Raw genomic sequence first — 24,693 nt, forward strand, 5'->3', positions numbered from 1 at the left:
CCTCTCATTAAATCTTGTGAGTACAGCTCATACTGTGTGTGTATTAAGACAAAGAGAATAATTGTCTCTGTGTACTACTCATGCCCCCATGAGTGCAATACTGTCAGAAATGCGTGAACTTCTTATAATGCCTTTCAGTGACTCAGTGGAATTTTTCTTCTTAATTATGTTTGTCTTGGTTTTAACACTGGCAGTTTTAGTGATGTGACAAGTGCTGTCTCCTTTTTTTCATCTTTGTTGCTAGGATTTCACCTATTCAAAAGGGTTGTTTTGTTTTGTTTTTTTATTCCTTTTGTTTTGTTGGTTTTTTTTGGATTTTGGTTTTGTTTTGGTTTTTTTTCCGTGATAGGACAAGAGGTAATGGCCACAAGCTGTGCCAGGGAAGGTTTAGACTGGGTATTAGGACAAATTTCTCCACAAAAAGGATAATCAGGCATTGGAACAGGCTGCCTAGGGATGTGGTGGAATGACTGTCCCTGGAAGTGTTCAAAAGCCATGTAGATGAGGCCCTCAGTGACATGGTTTAGTGGTGGACTTTGCAGTCCTGGGTGTAATGGTTGGACTTGATGATCTTAAACATCTTTTCCAAAGTGGTTGATTCTGTGATTCATTTAGAGGGATAGACATCTGGAACAAAATTTCTGGTATAAAATAAGAACCATTACCTGGCATTGAAATGAAAATTGACATTCAGATTTGAAAATGTTTTGTGTTATACATTCTAGAATACACAGCTGATGTTCTACTTGATGCTTACTCATATGGCCAATGGCCAAAATAGTGATAAAGAGACTATCAGGATGGATCATGTTGGTCTGATGAGGAAGGATTAATAAAACCTGTTTTGATTTTAAAAAGCAGCAGCAGCAAAACCTACAGCCACAAAAACCTGCTCAGATTGGCTACATTTCATTGTTAGCACATTTCACTAATTCCACAATACCTTAGAGTGCTTATCTGAGAAGCAGTTCTTGAACATGCAGTCTTCCTGGATGGGTTCTTCCAGTATGTATTTACTAGCTTAAAGGTGGTTTCCTGCCCTGCTGAGGTCTGTGCCAGCTACAGTTATTTCAGGTAGTCTGGATTGGCAGAGGGTAAATCATTAATGTTAATGCCTTTACAGCTTTTTAATTTACAACTGTATGCATCATTTGGGGAAAAAGTACTGAATTTACCATTATAATCTTGAACTCTGTATCCATTATGGAATATATATATACTTATTTAAGAAGCAGCTAAATTCTTGCAGAGCTAAACTGAACCTTTAAAACCAAGCCCGCTTTCTGTTCTTCTCTGTTAGATTGTACAGCAATATGCTATTGACAGCAATAGCTGTTGATAGTACTAGAAAATATAGGAAAATTGTAACATATATCTAAATTTACTGATTTGTCCTCTTTACATACACAAAATTGCACAAGAGGTAACCAAAGATTACATGAGTCAACAAAAGTAGTTTTCAAATGGGATTGCATGTTTTGTGAGTTTGTCTAATTTCAGTGTACTGTCTGTGGGATCTTTTGTTTGGCAAAATACTGGATTTTGTATTTAATTCTAAATTGTGATTTTGTAGGAAATTTTTTTTTCAAAGACGTTCAAATATGACAGTGGATCAATGGTTGCTGTGTTTGGATCTACTGAATTTATTGCTTTAGAATGCAATACTTTTTTGTGTGTTTGAAGCTCTCTTAAGACATTTCAAATAAAACTTAGGACACTGCTTCAAGGAGTTTATGTGAACATTTCTTCCTTTGAGTTCAGTATTTGCTTTGATTTTACAGCTGTATATTTAAAAAAAGAAGTTCTGCTTTAATTGACAGAAACAGTTCCCCTGTTTCTTACAAGATAAAGATATTCTCTGTAACCACATTTAGATCAGTAATAGTATAAGACATGATCTTAAGGAAATACGACATTTACCAATGCATCTGGTTTTATGAGGCTTTGGAGTTTTTATGAAGGGTAGGATGAAGATGTCAAAGACATTAGGCAGTTTGCGTAGTGTTTTCGGTAGTTCTGAATAAAAATAAGATGACTTACTCATTTCTGGTGGACTATACTTTTTAGAAGTGAAGGAAGATATTATGTGAAAGGCTAACATTATCCAAGATTTTTTGAATAATGAACTTGTGATTTTGAAGAGTTTATTTGTAAGCACATGTTTCGCTTTGTGTTTGAATGAATAAGCCGTATAGCAATCATGATGGTAGTAATGTTATTATCTACGTATTTTTTCATCTTTACTTCCCTGCCATTGATCGACATCGTGGCCAGATGGTTGACAGAGGTGATTCTTCCACTTTAGTCTGCTCTAGTGAGAGCCCGTCTGCAGGACTGTGTTCAGCTCTGGGCATGTTCAGCCTGGAACAGAGAGAAGGCTCAGGGGAGACCTTAGAGCAGCTTCCAGTACATAAAGGGGGCAATACGAGAAGTTTGAAGAGGGACATTTTATAAAGGCATGTAGTGACAGTGCAAGGGGGAATGGTTTTAAATTGACAGAGGGGAGATTTAGGTTAGATATTAGGAAAAAATTCTTCGCTATGAGGCTAGAAATACACTGGAACAAGTTACCCAGAGTTGTGGCTGCCCCATCCGTGACAGTGTTCAAGGCCAGGCTGGATGTAGCTTTGAGTAACCTGCTCTTCTGGAAGGTATTCCTGCTCGTGACAGGTGTGTTGGAACTAGGTGAATTATCCTAGCCTAAATATAAAACATACAAAACATACAGAAATGTCTGAAAATATTATTCCGAATAGTTAAAAAACAGTTTAAAGTATTTGCTGTGCCTCTCAGTCAATTGCTTACCTTTTATTATGAGTTCTGTATTGGCCGTGTCAATTTACATTGGCATATACAAACTGATGGATGAGTTCAATCTCAGAGCTTACCTATAACTGTTCCTGTATATGTAGGGATGACTGCATTGATATATATCACTTAGAGTTTTCCAGTCTGTGCTTGCCCTGTTACCTATGATACCATCATCTATCACACAGTAACTTACTTTTATTTCACAAGTCTTATTTCAACCTGAAGTTTTATTTAATTGAACTACAAGCCTATGTAGAGTGCCACTGTGTTTTGCAGTTGAAAACAAATTTCTTATTCCTGTTTAATTACTTTCAATTGCACTGTTAGAAGACAGTGTAAATAAATAGACTTGGTTTTGGTCTTTGTGTGCAATTAATATTTGTTTAATAAATTCCAGACACCTTGATCTGTGTGAAAAACAGCGGAATTGCAAAGGTATGAACAGAGCACTCTGTAATATGTTGGTTTATTAATGTTTTTTTGGAGGGTAATACGTGAGAAGACAGGAGTTTCTTTTCAAAGCCCAGGCTGATTTGTCAGCATTTGCATTTGGAAAATTTATATTGTATTCAACATTTCATAACAAACACTGGAAAAGAAATGCTGAGCCTGCAGCACCATTTTTATTGCTACTAATCAGAAACAAATTGCAGTATAGCTAAACTTTGTACTACTTAAGTATTTACTTTGTGATACTTAACTGAGCAAATCTACCATCTGAATGTTTAAAGTAGTAGAATATAGGAAACAGGAGGAAGTAAGAGATTTTTAAAGGATGTCACTTTGACTATAGGACTGGCTTGCTGCTGTCAGCATGCCAAATTTGAAACCAGATTGCAAGTTGTGGAGTGTGTTACAGATCCTATTTTCAGCAATATTCGTCTACTGCTGAGAAAGTATTAAATAAATCCTCTGTGGAGGGTGATAGAGGAACACCACAGAAGGCATCCACTGAATGTGATCACTAAGTAAAAAGCACACACCTCTTCCTTTTCTGGACTAGTCAATTTTTTATCTTCCTTCCTCGGTTTCTTATCATGACTTATAAAATGTTGAGTAGCACAGATTAATAAAAAACAACTATGAATTTTATAAATCTGTAAATCACTGAGGTATTAATGTACGCTTATGACTAGTATTTATAAAAATTTGCCTTACAGAAGTGGCTGTATTATTGCTAAAAGTGCTTGGAAACCAGGTTTCTTGTAAGCTCTGGTACTTGTTTTTCTCACTCAAAACTGTTATATCTCTGGGAACTAACAGAAATGTTATCTCTTTTTTCCCTTTGTAGTTGTGCTGTGTCCACACAGAAGCTTGAATTTCTTTCCTCATAACATATGTGGACATAGTCATGAATGTAAGGAAGAATACAGGCAGCATATGCAACAAAGGAGAAATAGATCTGATTGTATATACTGTTCCTGACCATTCCTGATTCTTTTACAGCTGGGCCTCTTGGCAAAGTATTTATTTTCCAGGCCAGATTTTAACTTGTTCTTCATTTCAAATCTAAGTTTTTCCTCACCAAAGCTGTGCTTTCCTGACAAATCTCACCCTCCTTCCGTTGGCTTTGAATTTGTTAAAAAATATGCCATAAGAAACTGTATTTCACTACTTTAGGGTTTTAGAACTTGAGTTGAAGGATTTCAAGAGAATGACAGACAGGAATTGAGCATCAGCTCAAAATCTAGGTGTTCCAAATAATCAAGACTGCCTTAAAGAGCAAGACATTCCAATTAAATGCTTTCTAAGTTGTAGTTTTAGGTAATAATTCTGTTGTGATGCTGTCCAGATCATCACACAAGAGGTGTTATATTTGTTGTGTTTTAATTACAGTAGCTAGATGGAATCTTTAATTTTTCAGAGGTTGTCAAACAATATTAAAACATGTAAAGTTGATGCTGCTTCTAGTATTGAGAATGTTATGCCAGTCTATGTCTTCTGCTGTGTATTTGCTTCCAGTCCTTTTATAAAGAGAGGTTTACCATACTGCAGGCAAGCTAGGCTTGGTGAGTCTTGTGGTTGCAGCAGAGAGAATATGGAAGTCATTGCTTAGAAGAGTGTTCAGGCAAGAAATTTAGTGTTATCCCATTGTGATACAATTTCTACAATTTTTTACTTTGTTAAAATTCTTGATTCTTCAAATGTTGTTCTAATGAGGCAATGAGCTAATAATTGACAGCATAGGAGAGAGGCCAAGTAACTTTTTTAATGTGTTATCTATTTTTGCTGTGTGTGAGGCTATCAAGACAACCTATTCATTTCTAAGTTACATTAATAGAAATGCTTATTCACACAAAAGTGAATGTAATTGTTTCACCCTGGAAAAGATTTTGTGTTAGAAACTAATTTTGTTTTTTTTAATATGAGCTGAAATCAGGCATAACAGGAAGGGAGGGTACATTTATATGGGCATATTAGTCTTTTTTTTTTTGAGAGGAATTATGGTCTCAGAAAATTGTACTGTATAGTATTTTTTTCATTGCTACTGAAAAATAATTAAACTGTAGATGTATTGTTTCAGAAATCAGTGGATGTTTGGTTATTACTTGGGGGGGTGGGGTTGTTCAGTTTTTGTGGGGAGGTTTGATGTTGGTTTTGTTTTGTTTCAGTACAGAGTCATAAGCTTAAATTCTGTGATATTAGATGTTTTTAAAAGTTACTGAAGCTGGCGACAATTCAGACTGGTAACTGACTATTTTTCCCACTAAGCTGCAAAATTTCTTGACAAACTTTACTGTATGGCTTTGTAGTGAGGTTCTTCTTGTTTAATTTTTGGAGCAGATGTTTGTCTTCTATGTGAGACATAAATTGTAGGATGTGGTAGAGGCGATGAAGTTTACACTTTTCATAGCCTTCAGAAGTTGTTGTAAAATCACCAGCTGTGTTCCCATGGGTTTAACACTCAAATGTCCTATTCATATGATCCTTGAAATTATGGGAATGACAGATTTCATTGAGTCAGTTATTGAACCAAATAATACAGATTTGCTTAATGAGGTGAAACATAATCTTGAAATATGAGATTTCTATTTTTTTTCAGACTCTTAGAAACCTTTCTTAAATGCATAAGGCCATATGTTCCTCATGCTGTGCAAAACTGTGCAGAGGGAATAAAGCCAGTTAAAAATTCAGAGATCTAGAGGAACTAGGTAGCTGAGGAAGAGACATAATATTTGTTTGCAATAAGGTTTTGATCTAGAATTAAGGATTAATGAAATTCCTAAGCTATGAAACTTTAAATTTCTGTTGATTTTTAGAGGATTACTGACAGCTTAGGTCAGATCTCAATAATGACAGATTGCAACCTGGCAAGGACAAAGTTTTTGGGCAAAATGAAACTGCAAGTCTATCACCCTCCTTAGGCTTTGTAAATCATGTATAGGGCTGCTTTAGCCTTCTGAAAATGGTAGAAGTGGTAAGAAACAAATGTTATTGAGGCAGTTTTTATTCTCCTTCCTGGCAGTATAAAATACAGTGTGTTGCAGAGGTGAAAAAGAAAATAACATCATATTATCTATGAAAGACCTCACAAATAAAGTTTATGGATGTCACAAGTGTAAAATGCTTTAACATTAATGAAAATGCCATTAAGGGATAAATGTTAATATCTTTTCTTTCCAGTAAAAGAACCAAAGAGAGAATACTTGAGGGAGAAAATTTTCTGTCCTAATTCTCATGCTATCCAGTCCCAGTAAAGGTCGCTTATTGCATAAATCCGGGAGAAATACTTATTAGAAGCATTTTCCCTTAAACGGTGTACAGAAGTGGAAAGAGGCAGACACCTGTATTTCACAAGAATCAGAAAAACTAAAAGAAGCTTAATCCTGAGCTGTCACCTGAATGATTTTTGTGGAGTTGTAAAACTAATTTATGAAAACTTTGGCAAGTAACAATCAGTTTTTCAGTCTGGAATAATGGAAAACCTAGCTAATATGTCACTAGGACAGGGCAGAATTTGACCTACGTAGAACTAGTAATCTCACCTTCGTTCAAATGGATTCACCCAAGAGTGCTTGGGCATCCTTTCGCAAAGTTTTCTGGTGCCTCAGGCATCAATTAAGTTTTGCTCAGGTGCACTGTGGCCCCAGCTGTCTTCACGTGCTTATGCTGTGGCTTTGCTGGCAAACCTTTGCAGGCTGTGGCTCCTGGGAAGGGCAGTGCTTGCATGGCTTTTCAGAATTCAGCTTGGATGTGGACTTGCTTAATAACCATTTCACACCTAAACTGCTTCAAGTTTTATAACCCATATAGCTACAGTCATGTAGAAAAGTCATGTCAACAAAAGTAAGTGTTCAGAACCAGGCTGTCTCTTCACAAAGACCATATCTGTGACTGTCACAGAGGCACAACTAATTTGTAACCTACATGGTTAATGGTGTGTGGACAATGACGAGTTTTCTGTGTGCTTATTAATGCTATAGTCAAACTTATGAGGAAATTAAAACTCGTATTTTGAAGAAGGATCTGTACAGTACAGTAAACATCGTTTCATGTTCTGCTTTTTTTCTCTTCTCTGTTAAGTGATTATTTTGCACTGTGTGTACGAAGTAATGAATGGAAAAGTAGTTTGTGACCCTAGAACTAATGAGGCTATAGTGCACGTATAATAGGCTGTTATAATTTTGGTGAGATTTCTTTTCAACTTATTGTTTGAATTGTCAGCTTCAGTGACTTCCTTCAAGTGACAATTTCCAATTTTCAAAACTGGAAGACCCTAATGTAAAACCTTGAAGCTGTCTTCTTTTCACAATAGAAATAGCTCTTTTATTCCTGCCTACTGTTGCTCAAATGAGACATGTTTTTGTTCAAGACAGAACTTTCCCTGCTGCTCATGATTACTTACTTAAATATATTTTTCAAGAAGCTATGACCTAAAGTACTTTGAGAGTCCAACTAAATACTAATTTCTATTCTTTGTTCATCATACTGTTGACTTTCCACCAAGAACTGTAAGAGGTCAAAGAAGCAAGATTTAGTTTATTAGAATTCTACCCATTTTCCCTATTACCTTTAATGGTTTAACCCCACCCAGCAACTAAGCAGGTGCTTGCTCACTCCCTGGTGGGACGGTGAGGGGAACAGGAAAGAAAAGTAAAAACTGGTGAGTTTAGATAAGAACATTTTGGTAATTGAAATAAAGTAATTAATAATAGAGAAAAGAGAGGAATAAAACTCATGACAGACAAGTGATGCTCAATGCAATTGCTTGCCACCATCTGACTGATCCCCAGCACATCCCCAAGCAGAAATGGGTAGCTCGCAGCCAGCTCCCCCCAGTTTATATACTGGCCATGGTGTGCTGTAGTATGGAATATCCTTGTGGGTAGTTTGGGTCAGGTGTCCTGGCTCTCCTCTCTCCTGGCTTCTTGTGCCCCACCTCAGTAGCAGAGCATGAGACTCAAAAATCGTTGACTGGGATAAGTGCTACTGAGCAACAACTTAAAAATTGGTGTTTTATCAACATTATTTTCAAAAGAGAGCACTGTACCAGCTACTAAGAAAAAAACCCAACTCTATTCCAGCCCAGAAAAGCACATACCTCATAGCTATCTGTTTTGGTTTAGATTGATTTCGTTCTGAAGGCGTCTAGCTTAATAATTTTGAAGACCTTTACTGATGTTTTTCCTAAAGGTAGTCACAGCAGAAGTTGCTCGGGCAGTCTCCAGTTATGTGAAGCCAAAGAGTCAAGGCCAGGTTTCATCTCTGCGTGAGTAGTAACTGATCAAAACCATGCAATATTGCAGAGTAATTTAAGATTTTCTTGCGGCTTTTGTTTGTTGTGAATATATTTATGCTTCACTATTAGCAAACAGTGCTGTCAAGCAAACCTATTTCAAATTTTCAAAGGTAATTAAGCCAATTTTCTGTTAATCTGAGATTCCTCATTATAAAACAGTAAGAATAGTCTATGGATATCTTAATTCATGCTTGTTGGAAATAGAATTTGAAATATAAATATCTAGATATTCTGGATCTTTAGAATTAGGTTAAGCATATGGCTAAAATTTAGATTTATGACAACAGTAACTCTGTGATGACTTATTTTACAATGTTTTTATCACAGTTATTTCATTAGCAATATGCATTTCATCAGTTCTGAATGTATGATTATTTCAAAATCTACAAGAGAGATAGTGATAACTATGGGTTATTTCTGTAAGTAGCTTAGAAATGTTTTGAAGATCCTAATAGATTTTCCTCCAAGAGCTATTGTTCTTAACACTCACAAAGCAGAATGATAGAGAAACAGCTAAGAAGTCAGTGGGGCACGGGTACTGGGAGAGTCTACCTATCAATCTTGTCACCCGTCAAGCAGTCTTGGTTTGGTTTGACACAAATTAGATTTACTTGCTGCTTCATTTTCAGGAGAATGTTTAACATATTTCCCAGCTGCTTGATGAATGAAGGAAAGAAATTAATTATTCTGTGCAAATATAGATTGAATGGTGAATCTAAACTTTTACAGGGAATTTAAATTGATGCCGTGATGGGAATGCTACTGATTATTTCCTGTTAGCTCTTTATCTGAAAAGAAAAAGATTTAAACTTTACAACCCAGATTTCCCACTACTGTATATGAATTACTTTATGACAGAAATTTTATTTCAACTGTCTATAATCTTAATAGAAGGGACAAAAATGAGTGAGCATAACATATTTCATGGTTTGGATAGTAGGCTATTAAGTAGAACTATTTTGTTCTGCTGACCTGATAAATTGCCTGGGTTGATTAATGGTTATCAATAAAGTATGTCTGTGTAGTATTGTCTTAAAATTTATTTAGATTTAATACAGTCAGCATCCCCTGACATTACTGTAGTAGCTACACCGAAGAAAACCTTAATTAGTAAACTCCAGTAGTGTTTAAAGTAGTGTGCTTTATATTTTTCATTTTTGTACATTTTGGTTATTTTACCAGTCTCTGAATGTAAAAAATATACATTCTCGTACCTTTTTTTTTTTTCTTCCCAGTGTGGGAGCAGTTAGTGGCAAGCAAAGAAAAATGTGTAATTTTCACACTTCTGATACCATGCCTCTTCATACTTGTACTGAGCTTGCATGAAGCAAAACATATTTTAATTCCAGTGTTGTTGCTATTTCAGGATTTTTTTTATACTCTTGTAACTTTAAGGACTTCATAATGCCTTCTGTAAAACTAGGAAGTACTCCTTCTGTGTTAGAGGCACTGCCCTGCTGTAAAGCAAATTTGAGCTGGCAGCTTCATTCTGCACTGCCATTCATGGGCTTTTTAGTTGGTGGGAGAAGAACTTTGAGATGAAATTTTGCATGCATGATAACAGAAAGATGTATTTCTTTCTATCTTATGTTCATTTAAATATCATTAAAACTAAAAAATAAAAACTATCTCTTTTGCATGATGATGTGATCTTAGATCAGGTAGAGTTATATTCTTAGTTGAAAATCTACTAGTGAGATAGTGATAACTGTGGGTTATTTCTGTAAGTAGCTTAGAAATGTTTTAAAGATCCTAACAGATTTTCCTCCAAGAACTATCATTCTTAACAGTCACAAAGCAGAAGGATAGAGAAATAGCGAAGAACAGTTACTGAGAATAAGAGTCTACCTGTCTACTTATCTACAGTCTCTCTACTGTAATTTCTATTACAGTGCAGGAAATGTAGGAAACAAAAAATACATAATATTAATCCATATTAACAGCAACTGTTAACACTAAGAAACTGCAGTCCAATGTGCTGTCAGTGAAGACTTAAGTAAATATATACACAGGGTATAAATACATTCTGTGTCTGAGAATGCTCTGTCTCTTCCTGAGGACACCCTTTTGTAGGACTTTGTTGGCACAGATAAATTGGTTGTCAGTCTAAACACACTGGCACATCTCTTCTGTCAGTCTGGGGAGGTTCTGATCTTTGAAAATGTGACAGCTTCAGCATGGACACAGGATTAAGAGACTGTCCTTCACTTCTTAACTCGACCATAAAGATTTGTAAAGTGGACTAAAGAGCTCTTAAACATGCTTATGGACGTTCAGCTATTAGAAAGTGCCCAAAGACCACTGCCATCTTGGGCAGATTTCTCTTCCTGGTGCTTTATTACACACTCTGTGAGCATTTAATTTTCCCTTTTTTCATATCACAGATGAGTGTGTTTGACCCCATTATTTGAGTGTCTTGCCTGTGCTTTTCTATTTGTCTTTTTCTTATTCCCATCCATTTCCACCTAATTATCAGGGGTCTGACCTGGATTTGCTGTACCTCAGGTGCTGCAAAAGCTGAGAGGGGCTAAGATCTTCAATTTTTGCTTGGAGTCTTTTAAAATGAGTACTTCAGTAGCAGAAAGAAGTCTGCCTATATGTAATTATTTTCACCAGCATATTTCTTTTTCCCCATTAGACTTATAAAATCATAGAATAGTTAGGGTTGGAAAGGAACTTAAGATCATCAAGTTCCAACCCCCCTGCCATGGGCAGGGACACCTCGCACTAAACCATATCGCCCAAGGCTTCGTCCAACCTTCGTCCAACCTTCGTCCAACCTGGCCAGGGGTGGAGCATTCACAGCCTCCCTGGACAACCCATTCCAGTGCCTCACCACCCTAACAGGAAAGAATTTGCTCCTTATATCCAATTTAAACTTCCCCTGTTTAAGTTTGAACCCATTACCCCTTGTCCTATCAATACAGTCCCTAATGAAGAGTCTCTCCCCAGCATCCCTGTAGGCCCCCTTCAGATACTGGAAGGCTGCTATGAGGTCTCATTGCAGCCTTCTCTTCTCCAGGCTGAACAGCCCCAACTTTCTCAGACTATCTTCATATGGGAGGTGCTCCAGTCCCCTGATCATCCTCGTGGCCCTCCTCTGGACTTGTTCCAACAGTTCCATGTCCTGTTTATGCTGAGGACACCAGAACTGCACACAGTACTCCAGGTGAGGTCTCACAAGAAGAGCAAAGGGGCAGGATCACCTCCTTTGACCTGCTGGTCACGCTCCTTTTGATGCAGCCCGGGATACGGTTGGCTTTCTGGGCTGCAAGCGCACACTGCTGGCTCATATTCATTTTCTCATTGACCAGCACCCCCAAGTCCTTCTCTGCAGGGCTGCTCTGAATCTCTTCTCTGTCCAGCCTGTAGCTGTTTCTGGGATTGCTCCGACCCAGGTGTAGGACCTTTCACTTGGCATGGTTAAACTTCATGAGGTTGGCATCAGCCCAGCTCACAAGCGTGTCAAGGTCCCTCTGGATGGCATTCTTTCCCTCCAGCATATCAGCCGAACCACACAGCTTGGCATCATCGGCAAACACTGATCCCTGAGGGACACCACTCGTTACTGGTGTCCAGCTGGACACTAAGCCATTGACCACAACTTTTTGTGTGCAGCCATCCAGCCAGTTCTTTATCCACCGAGTGGTCCATCCATTAAATTGATGTCTCTCCAATTTAGAGACAGGAATGTCATGTGGGACAGTGTCAAATGCTTTACACAAGTCCAGGTAGATGACATCAACTGCTCTACCGCTGTCCATCAGTTCTGTAGCCCCATCACAGAAGGCCACCAAATTGGTCAAGCAGAATTTCCCCTTAGTGAAGCCATTTTGGCTGTCACCAAGCACCTTGTTGTTTTTCATGTGCCTTAGCATGCCTTCCAGGAGAATCTGCTCCAAGATTTTGCCAGGTACAGAGGTGAGACTGACCGGTTTGTAATTCCCCAGGTCATCCATTTTCCCCTTCTTGAAAATGGGGGTTATATTTCCCTTTTTCCAGTCATCGGGAACTTCACCTGACTGCCATGGTTTCTCAAATGTGATGGCCAGTGATAGTTTTATGAGTGGCTGGTCTGTGGTTAAATACAACATTTACTTTCAAGCTTAGTTTCTCTCTGTTTAGCTTTCTAAATAAGTGTTAAAGTTGAATACGGGCCAACCGCCTACATGTGCTTTTGCATTCACCTGTTTTCTATTATTTCATGTTTCCTGAGGCAATCTTGTTTTCTGTGGAACTATATACAGAGAAAGGATCCTTAATAAAATGTCATTTGTTGAGCTAGTACTTAGCAAGTATGTTCTGAGGCCACTCATACATTTGAGGCAGAGATGATGGAATGGCATTGGGAAATAGTGTACTTACTCCAATTAGCTCATTGAGACTTGTAGCATGACATATATTTCAAACTTGTAAACAAGTTTCCCGATAATGTGGTGAAAATTGTTTTGTTCATATTATATGGATGTGTTGATGTGTTTTTATGAGCACTTACTTAATTTTGCAATGTATTAGTTCTAGCAGCTTGCCAGAATTATGTTGGTGGAATTTATTAACTCTTTCAACAAACATTTTTAGTTTAGTAAATTTTTCTGAAGAGGGTTAAGAAAAAAACAGAACAGTGCTAGAGCGGAAGGTTGATTGCTTGCTTGTTTTAAATGAGACAGAGCTTTCATGTAAAAATTCTGTGATTAGAGATGTATATGATAATCGTATAACAAAGAGCTTGAAATGTCAAAGTACTACAAACCTGAATTAAACCTTAAAAAAACCAAATCTGAATTCAGTGTAAAGTATGTGCACGTCTAAATAAAATTTGAACATCAAGGAACTGGTCAGCTAAAGAAAAGAGGTACAACCTCTCAGCTCAAGAGGTGAAATGCTAAATGTTTTAATGATTAGAAAAGGGCACATAGATTGGTGCTGAAGGCAGAAGCAGCCAGCGTTGTTAAGTGAAAAGGGACAAATTTTCAGAAAATAGGGAAAACAGTGCATTGGAAAAAAAAGATGAAAAAAAGAGACAGCCATAGCAAGTAATTATGCACAGGAGAGATGCTGTGTCAGTGAACTATATTGCCTGTCAAGGCTGTGGAAGGCTTTGATTCCAGATCTTGCTGAATCAAAACCATGGTTATCCTCAAGGCAGCATTTAATATTCAGGTCATCAGTGGTATAATGTATCTTTGGAAAGCTAAGGCTTGTCTGTTACACCTCGTCTCTAGAACGGAGGGAATAGCACATTCATATCACAGAGATTATGAGAAAACAAATTATTGAAAATTATGGGGTGCTCAGGTATTATGGGGCACAGGCACACTAAACAGATGAAGGTAACTTATTAAATGACACTGCAAAGCTATTCAAGTTAGCACTGAGCTTATATGAAAAGACATGTGACTGCTTAAGGAGGTCTCACACCACTGTGAGTGCAATAGTTCTCATGAGGGCAAGGCTTACGGCTTAGCCACGGAGCTGCTCTTTGTTACAGCAGTTAAACAGCTTTGGTACCTTTGCACAGGACTGCACTGGCTTACATAGCTGTGCTAGGTCACATCCCATTTCTGCCGTGGGCATCCCTGTGCCGTGCTATACTGCATACTGTTTCAACTTCAGTGCTGGTGTTCAGTATAGCCTAAAAGAAAGTGGTACAGATAGTAGCAAAGTTAGAGAAGCTTGTAACTGCAAGATGACAACACTCTTCAGGGGATTGTCAGAAGCAGAGGTCAAACCTTCTGGGTGACACCTGGTGAGATTTGGCTGCCTGTGCTGCTGCACCACAGCCACAGCAGGGTTGTAAATCACCCAGTCAGTAAAGGGAGCCAGGGTTAACAATGCTGACCCATTAAGCGTTCTGTTTGTCTTCAGCTGTACTCTCAAGATGTTAGTTTTATAATGTTACATTTTGTAGGTATCCTTGCTGATGTCTTTTTCTGAGGTTCTTTTGGAATACTTGCAGGATGGTGGATACATATTTTGTGCTTAGTGTTTTGCTGAAGAGAGAAACTGATGCTGTGCCTACTCTGACGCTTTAATTAGCAAACACAACAAATAGTACATCTTTGATTTTTTTTTTAATAGTTTGTGAAAAAGTGTGTTATAGATGTGATGTGTATATGATCTGTGTGAATTTTAGCTCACTGACAGCCATGAGAGTTGTGGTTATGATAACTGCATGTCCTGCACTGTTTTCATCTTACAAAGAAGCAAACCCCAATAATTTAGTGGGGGGAAAAAAAGCAAATCATTATGGTCTGGTAATATAATGGTTTTATTTCTGCTCAGCTCTCAACTAATATCATTAGTTGTATTCGCTCATATTCCATTAGGTAAGTTTTTCTAAAATGATATTTTTTGATAGGTTTCTGATTGTGTTTATCTTATTTTTATTTTTCATAAATAATGTTTATAAGGAATTTACTCCTGATTAGCGAGCAATAAGGTCATACCCACCAATACATATTTGTAGGTATTGTGTAACTGATGAATAGTTATGAAATAGTTTATTTGAATGCTAGTTGACAGAAGAGTCTGTCACCTCTGGAAACTGAGGTGCAGCTGTTTCCTTGTTAAAAACTTACAGACTTGAAATCAGAAGGTGAAAAATTATATTCTATTGGAAGGCACTTGTTAAAACACTTAGGAAGTTGTATGCATCATAATAAAGAAAATTCTGCTAGATATTTTGGAGATGGCTTATGTTGTCATCAAGGATTTACTGTGTATACTACCTAATAATTGATAAAAAAGCTAAATTATGTTTGATGAAAACTTGTGACAGATCTCCTGAAGGCAGAAAACTTGGATTCCTTTTTAATAAAGATTAAATAAGCACATTAAATAGTTACAACCCCTGCCCTACTTCTAATATGTAACATGAACAACATAGCTTAAGGTCTGACCTCTGCTAGGAAGAAGTCATGGCAGGTGGCTTATTCAGGTTTTTCAGGATAAAGGGATTCTGGTTATTTAAGCTATAAATAATTACTGGCCTACTGGCCTAATGCTGTAGTTCCTGGCAACAGCTTAAATAACTGGTCCCTTACATAAGAAGTATATGTAAACCTAAAGGCTTGTATTTTATGACTAAACTTTTGAATAATATTACTCTGATAATTCTTGTCTGCAGTTTCCAGAAAACAAATAGAAAGCAGGCTTTAGAAGTGAATGCATAAGTAAAAAATTATAACTCAATAGCTGAAATACTTAATCTCATTAGATAATAATAATAATGATGGAATTATTATGGGAAGACATTATTGTTGTTCTGGCTGCTGTAAAAGAGTAAATAAGGAAATAGCTGGAGAAACCGAGTAGAAAACAAAATTGAAGGATTAAACCGTTCAGGTTAACTTAGTGAAATAAATAGAAATGTTTTGCTGAAAAAGATAAATCTGGAGAGGTGCCAGCAGACTGGGTAAATATCAGTATGGCACTCTAAAATTAGTGGAATTCTTAAGAGTTCCTTCAAGCAGTTTAAAATTAAGCCTGAGCCTAATTAATTATAGGACTTTTTAAAAAATGAGGTGAAACATAAAAACTTAAATAATACAAAAGAAATACCATTTTAAAGTGTTAACCTACTACTCACCATTTGATGAGTGTTTTTTTTAATGGCAATGCTTTTATACTATGTTTGTTTGGGAAATAAAATACCAAGAGTCAAATGCAATAGTCAAACATGCTTTTACATACAACATTTATTTAAGCACTGTGAATTAAAAAAACCCCCACAATAATGTATAACTACATTTTCTTTCATCCTTAAAGGTTCAGCAGAAAACACATTCAGAAAATATTTTGGGTTTAATGGCCCAATTATTATTCTCAAGTTTTTATTTAAAAAAAATTAAAACAGTTTTATCTTGTCTGTATACAAAATGAACCTACTGGAACAGGTAAGAATTTCATAGAAGTGTTTCTGTTAATTTAGTTTGCATGCAATGATTGCATTTCTGTTATTCTGATGTTATTTCTATTAGAAGATATTCTTAAGACTATTTGAAATTAGGTAAAAAACATTTAATTAAGAGACCAGCAAAGATAAAGAAGCAGTGGTCTTCTGATATATCCTGTCTTGCAATGGAGTTGTTACAGAGAGCATTATGAAGAACAGTAATATCTAAGCAACAGGATATGCTTTTTTTTTCCAGCAGTGGTGATCATCATGTAGTGTAGGTGCTGTATGGCTGAGCTGTCACGAGAGCTGTATCTGAACTGCCCACAAGCATTAGATTTCTGTGCTTAGGGTTATCAAAGGAGGGTGGTTTATGACTGCCCAGAACATATTATTTGGTAGAAGAATGTCTGTTAAAACTAATTCTCTGACAAACAGGAGATATTTCTGTTAGACCAAGCGTGGTCTTAACATGCTTTGTCGTGTGTACTTCTGACAATGACATGTGATTTAATGCGATTTTCCTTTTGCTTTTAAAAAATCATTTAATTTCAGTATAATTACCTAACCTCTGAAATAAGGGTGTTTAGTGGTTATGTCTTTCAAACATATTAACCTTTACTGGATTAAAAAGAACCCCAAACAATTCTGTCTTAATATTTTACTTCAATAGCTAGGTCTGCCTGATTCAAAGTGGGTTTTATCTTACACCTTAAATATACTCTTCTTCTCTAAATAAGCCACATAAGAGTGAGGTAAAGCTTTGTGAGATAGACTTTTCCTTTTACATATCCAGAGCAAAGTCCATTAAAGACTTACTTTAGCTTCTTATGCCCTGTGCATTTGGGTAACTGCATGTATAACTTTATGAGTCAGTTAATGCTTTACTTTCTTGTGGATTTTGGCATATTACACTTTCTGCAATTTCTCTGGCTTTCCTGAAGAAATCTGCCAGCTGCTTGGTGTGGATTTAACACATACACTCACCAGTCGTGCCTTTATTGTTGACTCAAGCTTTGGTTTAAGCTTCTTGGTAATTGTGTATGGCTAAATGTATGCAAACTCACAAAGCGTGTACTTTGTTCTTGTTCTCAAATCTATGTTTGTTTCAACTTCCTTTGTACTTGGGAATCTGATGCATCTGGAATTTGCATGGAGAGGTCCTGAGGAATAGCTTAGGCACCTTTTTGTCACTCACCTGTAGACAAGAACATTCCAGGAGCACATACTGTTGCACTGCTTTTGAAAGTTCAGAAGACAATTCAATGGAGACAGCAAATCGTGGATAAGCAAAGTATTCCCAGGAAGAGTAGCTGTGATATTAAGAGGAAGAATCTTTTAGAAAAAAAAGTCAATTTGATTTCATTGTGAAGAAAAAAAGTAAAAAAAAGTGTGATTATAAAGGCAAACATACCCATAATTTTTATATCTTTAGTAATCCAAAAGACTTTTCTTCGAAAGCTTTCTTGTCACTCTTTGAGTATAGTGGTTATGGAATGTTAGCTGCAATATTTTGTGTATCTATCATGCTAAATTGATTTGCTTTCAATTATAAAACTGTTTTAAGTAATGAGTGAAATTTGGATCCTTAGTTATGGCAAAAAGGAATCAAAGTCTTGAAGGGCTAAGTACAACTTGAAATGCATCTTATCAGTGTAACAGAAAAGAACAAAACAAAGATTGGCTTTGGTTGGAAATAATGATATGGTTAATTAAGGTATAGGAGCATCAAAATAGCCACTTTATAGTCTCTGAAAATTGATTGGGTACTATAGGTTGTAATTAAAGAAGTTGCTATAGTTGTAATTTAAGAAGATGCTATAGTTGACACCTTGCAGCCTTAAAAAACAGTTGAATCAAGTTCTAGAAAACTTGATTACAATAAAACTTCTAATGCCCTAAAGAAGGGTGCTGATACTGTGGTTATGTTTTCTTAAGAGTTGATGAAGTGACACATTTGGTAAAGATAACGAAGTTAAATGACAACTCTTTTTTATCTTTACAGCTAGGGAAATTCATTTACTTGTGTATAATTGGGTTTACTCCTCAATAGTGCCATAGAAGCACTTCTTAAATCAGTCATTAATGAATAGGAGAATCCGCTGGAATTCAGATTCTTACATCAACTTAATGCAGAGGGTTTTGATTGTGTATATCCAGTGTGTATATACAAGAAAACTGCTATCATTAGAGTCCTCATTGGTACCATGTTTCTAGGTGTCAGATGGATAATTTGTGGGCATGTCTGCTTGATTTCTATTGGTTTCTATATTTATTTTATTTTAATGAGACTAGTACATTACTTGCTGCATGTATCGGTCAGGAAGATAACATTTTACTAGCTTGTTGGCCTTTCAAGGTACTGACATTGCAAGTTTTTTAAATTAAATACTGGACTCAGCAATTCTTCAGTTTTGGAGGGCAGATTGTACTCAGCACTTCTGATGGAAAAAAAAAAAGTTATTTACAGATAATTGTATCCTTTGTATGTAAAAACTCATTCCCCCCCCCCCCCCAGCTTTGAAGAACCACCACTGACCTGTACTTGACTCTTACAGCTGTTGATACAATCACATAAATTCTAATATTAATTCTTTTAATAGATAAAAACATACAGATTTAAGAGTTATTATGCTGTTAAGCTATGGCTGCAGTGAATTGTCCTTGTGAAACACAGCAGTCACAGGATATTATTGACTAGCTGGTTGAGAAATGCCTTTGGCTCATTCGTGACACAAAACCAGCACAAGCTAACAGTGCTTCCTAATGCGTTCAGGCCATGAATTCATGTTTGTATTCAGATTAGAATAATTGATTGGAAGTCACAGCTTGATAAGACTCAGGCAAGAGGTATGCAAAGAACAGGGACTTCTCTTACCAGAGCTCAACATTTCAGTATTTCTGCAGCTCTACTCCAGGAATATTTTGATGATCTGCCAAGTCATGCAGTGTGTTTAGTTGCTGGACAAAGACCATCACTTTGAATGCTTTTGGGAATCTTTGAACATGAAGAACAAAACTATTTAGCTTAGATAAAGAACAGTATGTTTTATGTTCAATTTCCTGCTGTTCTATGGTAGCTCTCAGATCCTGGTAAGGACTGCAAAAGCATAACCTTCTGATGTACTTCATCTTAATGCAGCCTTTGTTGGGGTCTTTGTTGCCTGAATCTAATAATGTTCCTGAATTAAACTTACTGTTCTTTTTTCTTGCTAGATTAATGGACTTTTTTGGAGACACTATGCTTTTATTTCATATAACTGGCTATTGTTAATACATGATCCTTAGCTAAAATAGGATTTATTTATTTAGTCTTAATATTGTACAAGATGTACTTGAATGTGTAATTCTATATGTCCTTTTGCTTGCCTAAATTAGAAGTAAAAGTTGTCTCCCTTGAAAAAGTACTAATAAAGTAATAATTTAATTAAAAAATATTGTAGGGGATGAATTTTTTTTTCAGGCAGTTTGAGGTGGTGGTTCTTCAACTGTATGCACAAATGAAAAGTCCTCTTTCCAATTATGAACTGTACAGTGATAATCATCATTTTGATTCCTCAGGGCAGAAAAGAATTGAAAATGTTTCAAGAGGTTCTGCACCCCAAGAGGAACAGAATAGGACTGTTGCTCTAATCAGATGATTCCCTGTTTTCACAGGTACAGGCAGCACAGAAAGGGTTGATTGATCACTTATAAAGGGGTGACGGTGATATCACTCCAGAATGGTCTTGTAGGTCTTTGGAGGACTGTTGCCGCAGGTAGATGGCATGCACTGATCTTGTACATCAACTGTTCACTACACCTGTGGGTCAGGTAGACTCTGTGGAGCTCTAAACAGGTTTTTAAAAGGCTGTAAAACTTTGAGTACCTAGACTTCTTTCCAGCTGACATTATGGAGGATCTGTTGCAAACTGTTAAAATGCCTTATACCTGTCTCGACTGTGTAGAAACTCATAAAAGCTTCAAATAGTTGCCTTTGTCATACTGAACTACAGCTGTTGCCTGGGGTTTATGTTTTTGTGTTCTCAGATACTAAGTTCTAAGGAGCATCCAGCTGTTCAATGTAATTTTGTAGATTTAAAATCTTCCCTAGACTAAGTTATTTTTTCAATTAATCTGTGATCAAACTCCAACTTTGCCACATAACTCATTGTATGGTTATATTTGATATGTTGAGTTGTATTCTCAGGTTGAACTGGTTTATATCCACCCCAAGTGTGAGGACTACACTCTAGAGATGATGGAATTTGCATTGCTTCGCTACACTAAGGACATGTCTGGAAGAATTTGCTGTACACTGAAGCATGCAGCAATACTGGTTCATTTCTGCTAAAAGCTCACTTGAAAAATTGATACACAATCAGAAGCAGTTAGTAACCTGCCACATAAAGCTATATTAAAATACAAGCCTAAAATAATAATAATAATAATAATTCATCAGAATTAATAGAATATTAGAAAGGCCCTTCTTCCCTTTCCCTCTTAATAAACGATTTAGAGTATGTTGGTTCAAAAGGAAGCCTTAGCTTATTACTCCTGTGAACAGCTGCTCATCAGTAGGTGTAGTAGACTTCCAAACTGACCCTAGAGCTCTAGGAACTTGGGAACCCTATGTTTTATTCCTAGGGTATCTTTTCAGCCACGTGTCTTAAATATACTAGATTAATTTTACTGCCTTTGCAAAAAGCATGTTTGTGTGCACTTGGTTCAGAGAAGGAAGTGAATGAGTGACTCTTTAAAGGTTGGATTTTGTAGGTTTTTTTAGTAATAGAAAATTTGGACATTTGTGTCCAATTTTGGGAGAATGGTCAGGAAGTTTTCCATCTGAAAGTGCTCTGGGGAGAAGTATCTTTTAAATAGTGGTGGAAATATTCTGTATGCATTGGGGGGTGTGGGGGTGTGGTGGTGTGTTTTGTTTGTTTGTGTTTTTTAAATTTATTTTTTAAGAGTTGATTTTGTTGGATTTTTTTTTTTCCTACCCAGCCTCAACCTAAGTTTCTAGGCATCTGCAAAAAACAAACAAACAAAAAACCAAAATGAAAAAGCACAACAGGAACGTACTGGTCATGGGAGAATGCAGACCAGCACTCATACCGAATTAGGGTTTGCAAGACAGTAGATGCTTTGAGTCAGTGGAGATTGTAACTGCTGCTAAATTGGTGACAAGAAGTTTAGTTGGTGTTTCAGTTGGATTTCTCATTGTGAAGCCTTTGCCAGGTTGTGTTCATGCTCTGGAGGGCTGAATTCTTGTGAGTCTACAGCTGAAATAATTTATAATAGCAACAGGCTGTGTTGCAATCTTCATGTTACCAATGCTTTACTGTCACATATGTTTATCTCATGTTAAAATTTCAAGAGACTGAAAAATCAATGAGTTCACCTGTAGACTCATTCATCCACTCATCTAATAATCTCCAGTGCAATAAAGCTAAGGCTAGTTTTCACTTACTCCTTCCTATCAGTTCCATGAGATTGTGTGGAGAAATACAGCTTTCTGCATTTCATACTTGGAAATTCTTATGGTAAATTGTCCTGGGTTTAGCAGTAGCAGTCATTTTTCTCTTTCTTGGTAGCTGGTGCAGTGCTGTGTTTTGACTTTCGGGCTGGGAACAGAGCTGATAAAAATGATGTTTTGGTTTGGCCAAGGACTTTGTGAGCCTCATGCTCTTCCAGGGAGGAGGGGAAGCCGGGAGGAAGCAGAGACAGGACACCTGACCCAAACTGACCAAAGAGGTATTCCATACCACAGCACGTCATGCCCTGGATGTAACTGGGAGTTACCCGGAAGGGGTAGAGTGGACTGCAGAGTTGGAGGAGGTATTAGTCGGTGCTTGGTCTGGCTGGGGGGGGCGAGTTATCGGTTGCCTGATGATGAGGTGTTGTATTCTCTTCCCTTGTTATTTCCTTTATAATTACTATTACTGGTGGTAGCAGTAGTGATTTGTGTTATACCTTAGTTACTAAACTGTTCTTATCTCAACCCGTGGGAGTTGCATTCTTTCTGATTCTCCTCTCTGTCCCTCCGAGACTAGGGGAGGGCAAGAAGGGGACAAGCTGTCTGGCTGGGGTTAAACCACGACGTAAATGTGGAAACGGTAGAGTAGTACTTAAAGGAGGGGCTGTACTTTGTGAGAATCAGAACATGGGAAGATGAAAGCCTGCTGTAAACACTAGCATGTCTTGTGTACAGCACGGAGATGTATAGCAGAAAAATCCCAAAACCTGCTGTCAAAGTACATAATACTTAATGACATTAAATAAGTGCTATTTTACCATGTAAGGTCTTATTGTAAGGCATTGCTGTATGTGTGTTTCAAATCTATTCAGTCTAGTAATAATCTCGTTTGGGGTACTGGACGCTCAGTCTGGTAAGTTAATCTTTTTGTTTATTATGTTTCATAGTGTTACAGAATGGCATGTTTTGAATTTAAAAATGTTATAAATAATCAGATTATAAATTGCTTCAGATGTTGTGGAGAAAAAAATATGCTTGAAGTTACTTTTTTGTAATTTATTAGCAACGTTCTGCGCTGAATGACTGCGTTACCTATTTCAACTGGGAAAAGTAGACGGTGAAATTTTAAAAACACTTAGGAGGGTTTCTTACATTTAAAAACCCTCTTACTGCTGCTGCATTTGCAGAATGTGTTAGTGTTACCTAAAAGGTATTTTGTTACTGTTGCAAACTAAAACTAAGTTCAAGTACATCATACAGCGGGTGTGTAGCATTTACTGCTGGGGTGTGTACCTTACTTTCTGCCATTTACAATACATCCTAGTGTAACACTTCAAGATAAGCCAGGTATTCTGATGTGTGTGTGGCCATTAGGACATGTGTTTGTGTTGATTTGTATTTAATAACTGCTGTTGCTTTACAGTTACTTCTAGTTGTTTCAGGGAATGTTGGGTGTTGCATCCAAATGTTTTACAGTTTTAGGAGTGGTGCTAGTCTCAGTTATTTTATAATAAAATTCCTTTTAAATGACTTTTTTTTTTTTAATTAAAGTGACAACTTGTGGATTTAACATGGAGAAAGGCACTGTATTTGCTGACACTGAAATAGTATTAATGCATGTAAGGTGTGCTGAAAGTGCATAGTTCTTTTCTAACCTGCATGGTGTAACCCTTTGGAGTACTTTAAATAAACATGTTCTTCTAAAAATATGTTTATTACCTTGTTTAGATGTAATTTTAAAAGCTGTTTTTAAAGGCATGCCTCCAGAGACATGCATGCAATAAATTCAAATTGTCAATGTTTCAGGGAATCTAAATTATTTTCAGAATTTCAGCAATTAAGAAAGGATAAGTGGAAGGAGAAAATGTTGGGCTGGTGCCAAGCGATAGCTCGTAACCCTCACAGACTTCCAAACAGCACAAGAACACCCGAGGTCTCAGGTGATGCTTCACGTAACTCTACTTTGGTGAGTGAAAAGTTGCATTTCATGGTGGTGGCATGCTAAGATGAACTTCAGAGGTGTTACCAATTTGTTTTTAAAAAGTGTAGTGTTTGCCATTGATTGCGTTACCTCAGTGTGCTTTTGACATTATAGCTATTTGCCCCTTTCCATTGTTTTTTTGTTGTTGTTGTTGTTGTTTTTTTAAAATCCCTTATGTTATGCATGGTCTATTCTGACTTGCATGCTATGTGTATAAATCAGTATTGATGTTTTGTGAATGGTAAAGCCTTGAAGCAGGAAATGTGTCCTAATATGGATTAGTTATATTCTTTGTGATCTTAATCAATGTAATGACATTTGGTCCCCGATTAATGCAGCTGGATTTGTCTAAAGGCATCTTGTTTGCCCTTTGCTCCTGTCTGTAACAGGATCAAAGTACGGTATGTCGGCACTTGTGTTAGGCAGCTGGATTTTAAAAATATCTTCATATAGTTACAATGATGCTGCAAGAGATGGTTGAGTTTCTGCATGAAAAGCCTTTGATAGTAGATGTCCAGGCAATATAAAGTAAAAAATTTGTATAGTGCAGTTATCATGAATTGTATGAAGTTGAATAAAGTGACTCATTGACAAGAATGTTAATCCTGCACTTTTTGCTCATTCAAATAAATCTATATACATCAGTCGACCTCCCAAGGTGAGTAGGAACTGATACTTGAATGTAAAAGCTTCAGACTGCCCTGCGTGTAAGAGCAAATGTCACCTTTTTACTTGTTTTTCATCAAGTGTATTGATATTTTTAGGCTATGGAACTGATTATTTGAAACATATTCAGTTAAATATGCCTGATC

General features: G+C 36.8%; 1 protein-coding gene across 2 annotated transcripts in view; it reads left to right on the plus strand.

Moving 5' to 3' along the window:
- Positions 1 to 24,693, plus strand: part of MARCHF1 (membrane associated ring-CH-type finger 1) — a 238,428-nt gene that overhangs the window by 121,017 nt on the left and 92,718 nt on the right. For both annotated transcript variants that reach the window (XM_061373239.1, XM_061373248.1), the window contains exon 5: positions 23,727 to 23,866. In XM_061373239.1, coding sequence (XP_061229223.1) covers positions 23,727 to 23,866 — 140 coding nt within the window. The remainder of the gene's footprint in view (positions 1 to 23,726; positions 23,867 to 24,693) is intronic.

Source organism: Neopsephotus bourkii, unplaced genomic scaffold, assembly GCF_033783945.1.
Source record: "Neopsephotus bourkii isolate Nb327-2 ecotype Australia unplaced genomic scaffold, CSIRO-AGI_Nbou_v1 NB_168, whole genome shotgun sequence".
NCBI classification, from domain to species: domain Eukaryota; kingdom Metazoa; phylum Chordata; class Aves; order Psittaciformes; family Psittacidae; genus Neopsephotus; species Neopsephotus bourkii.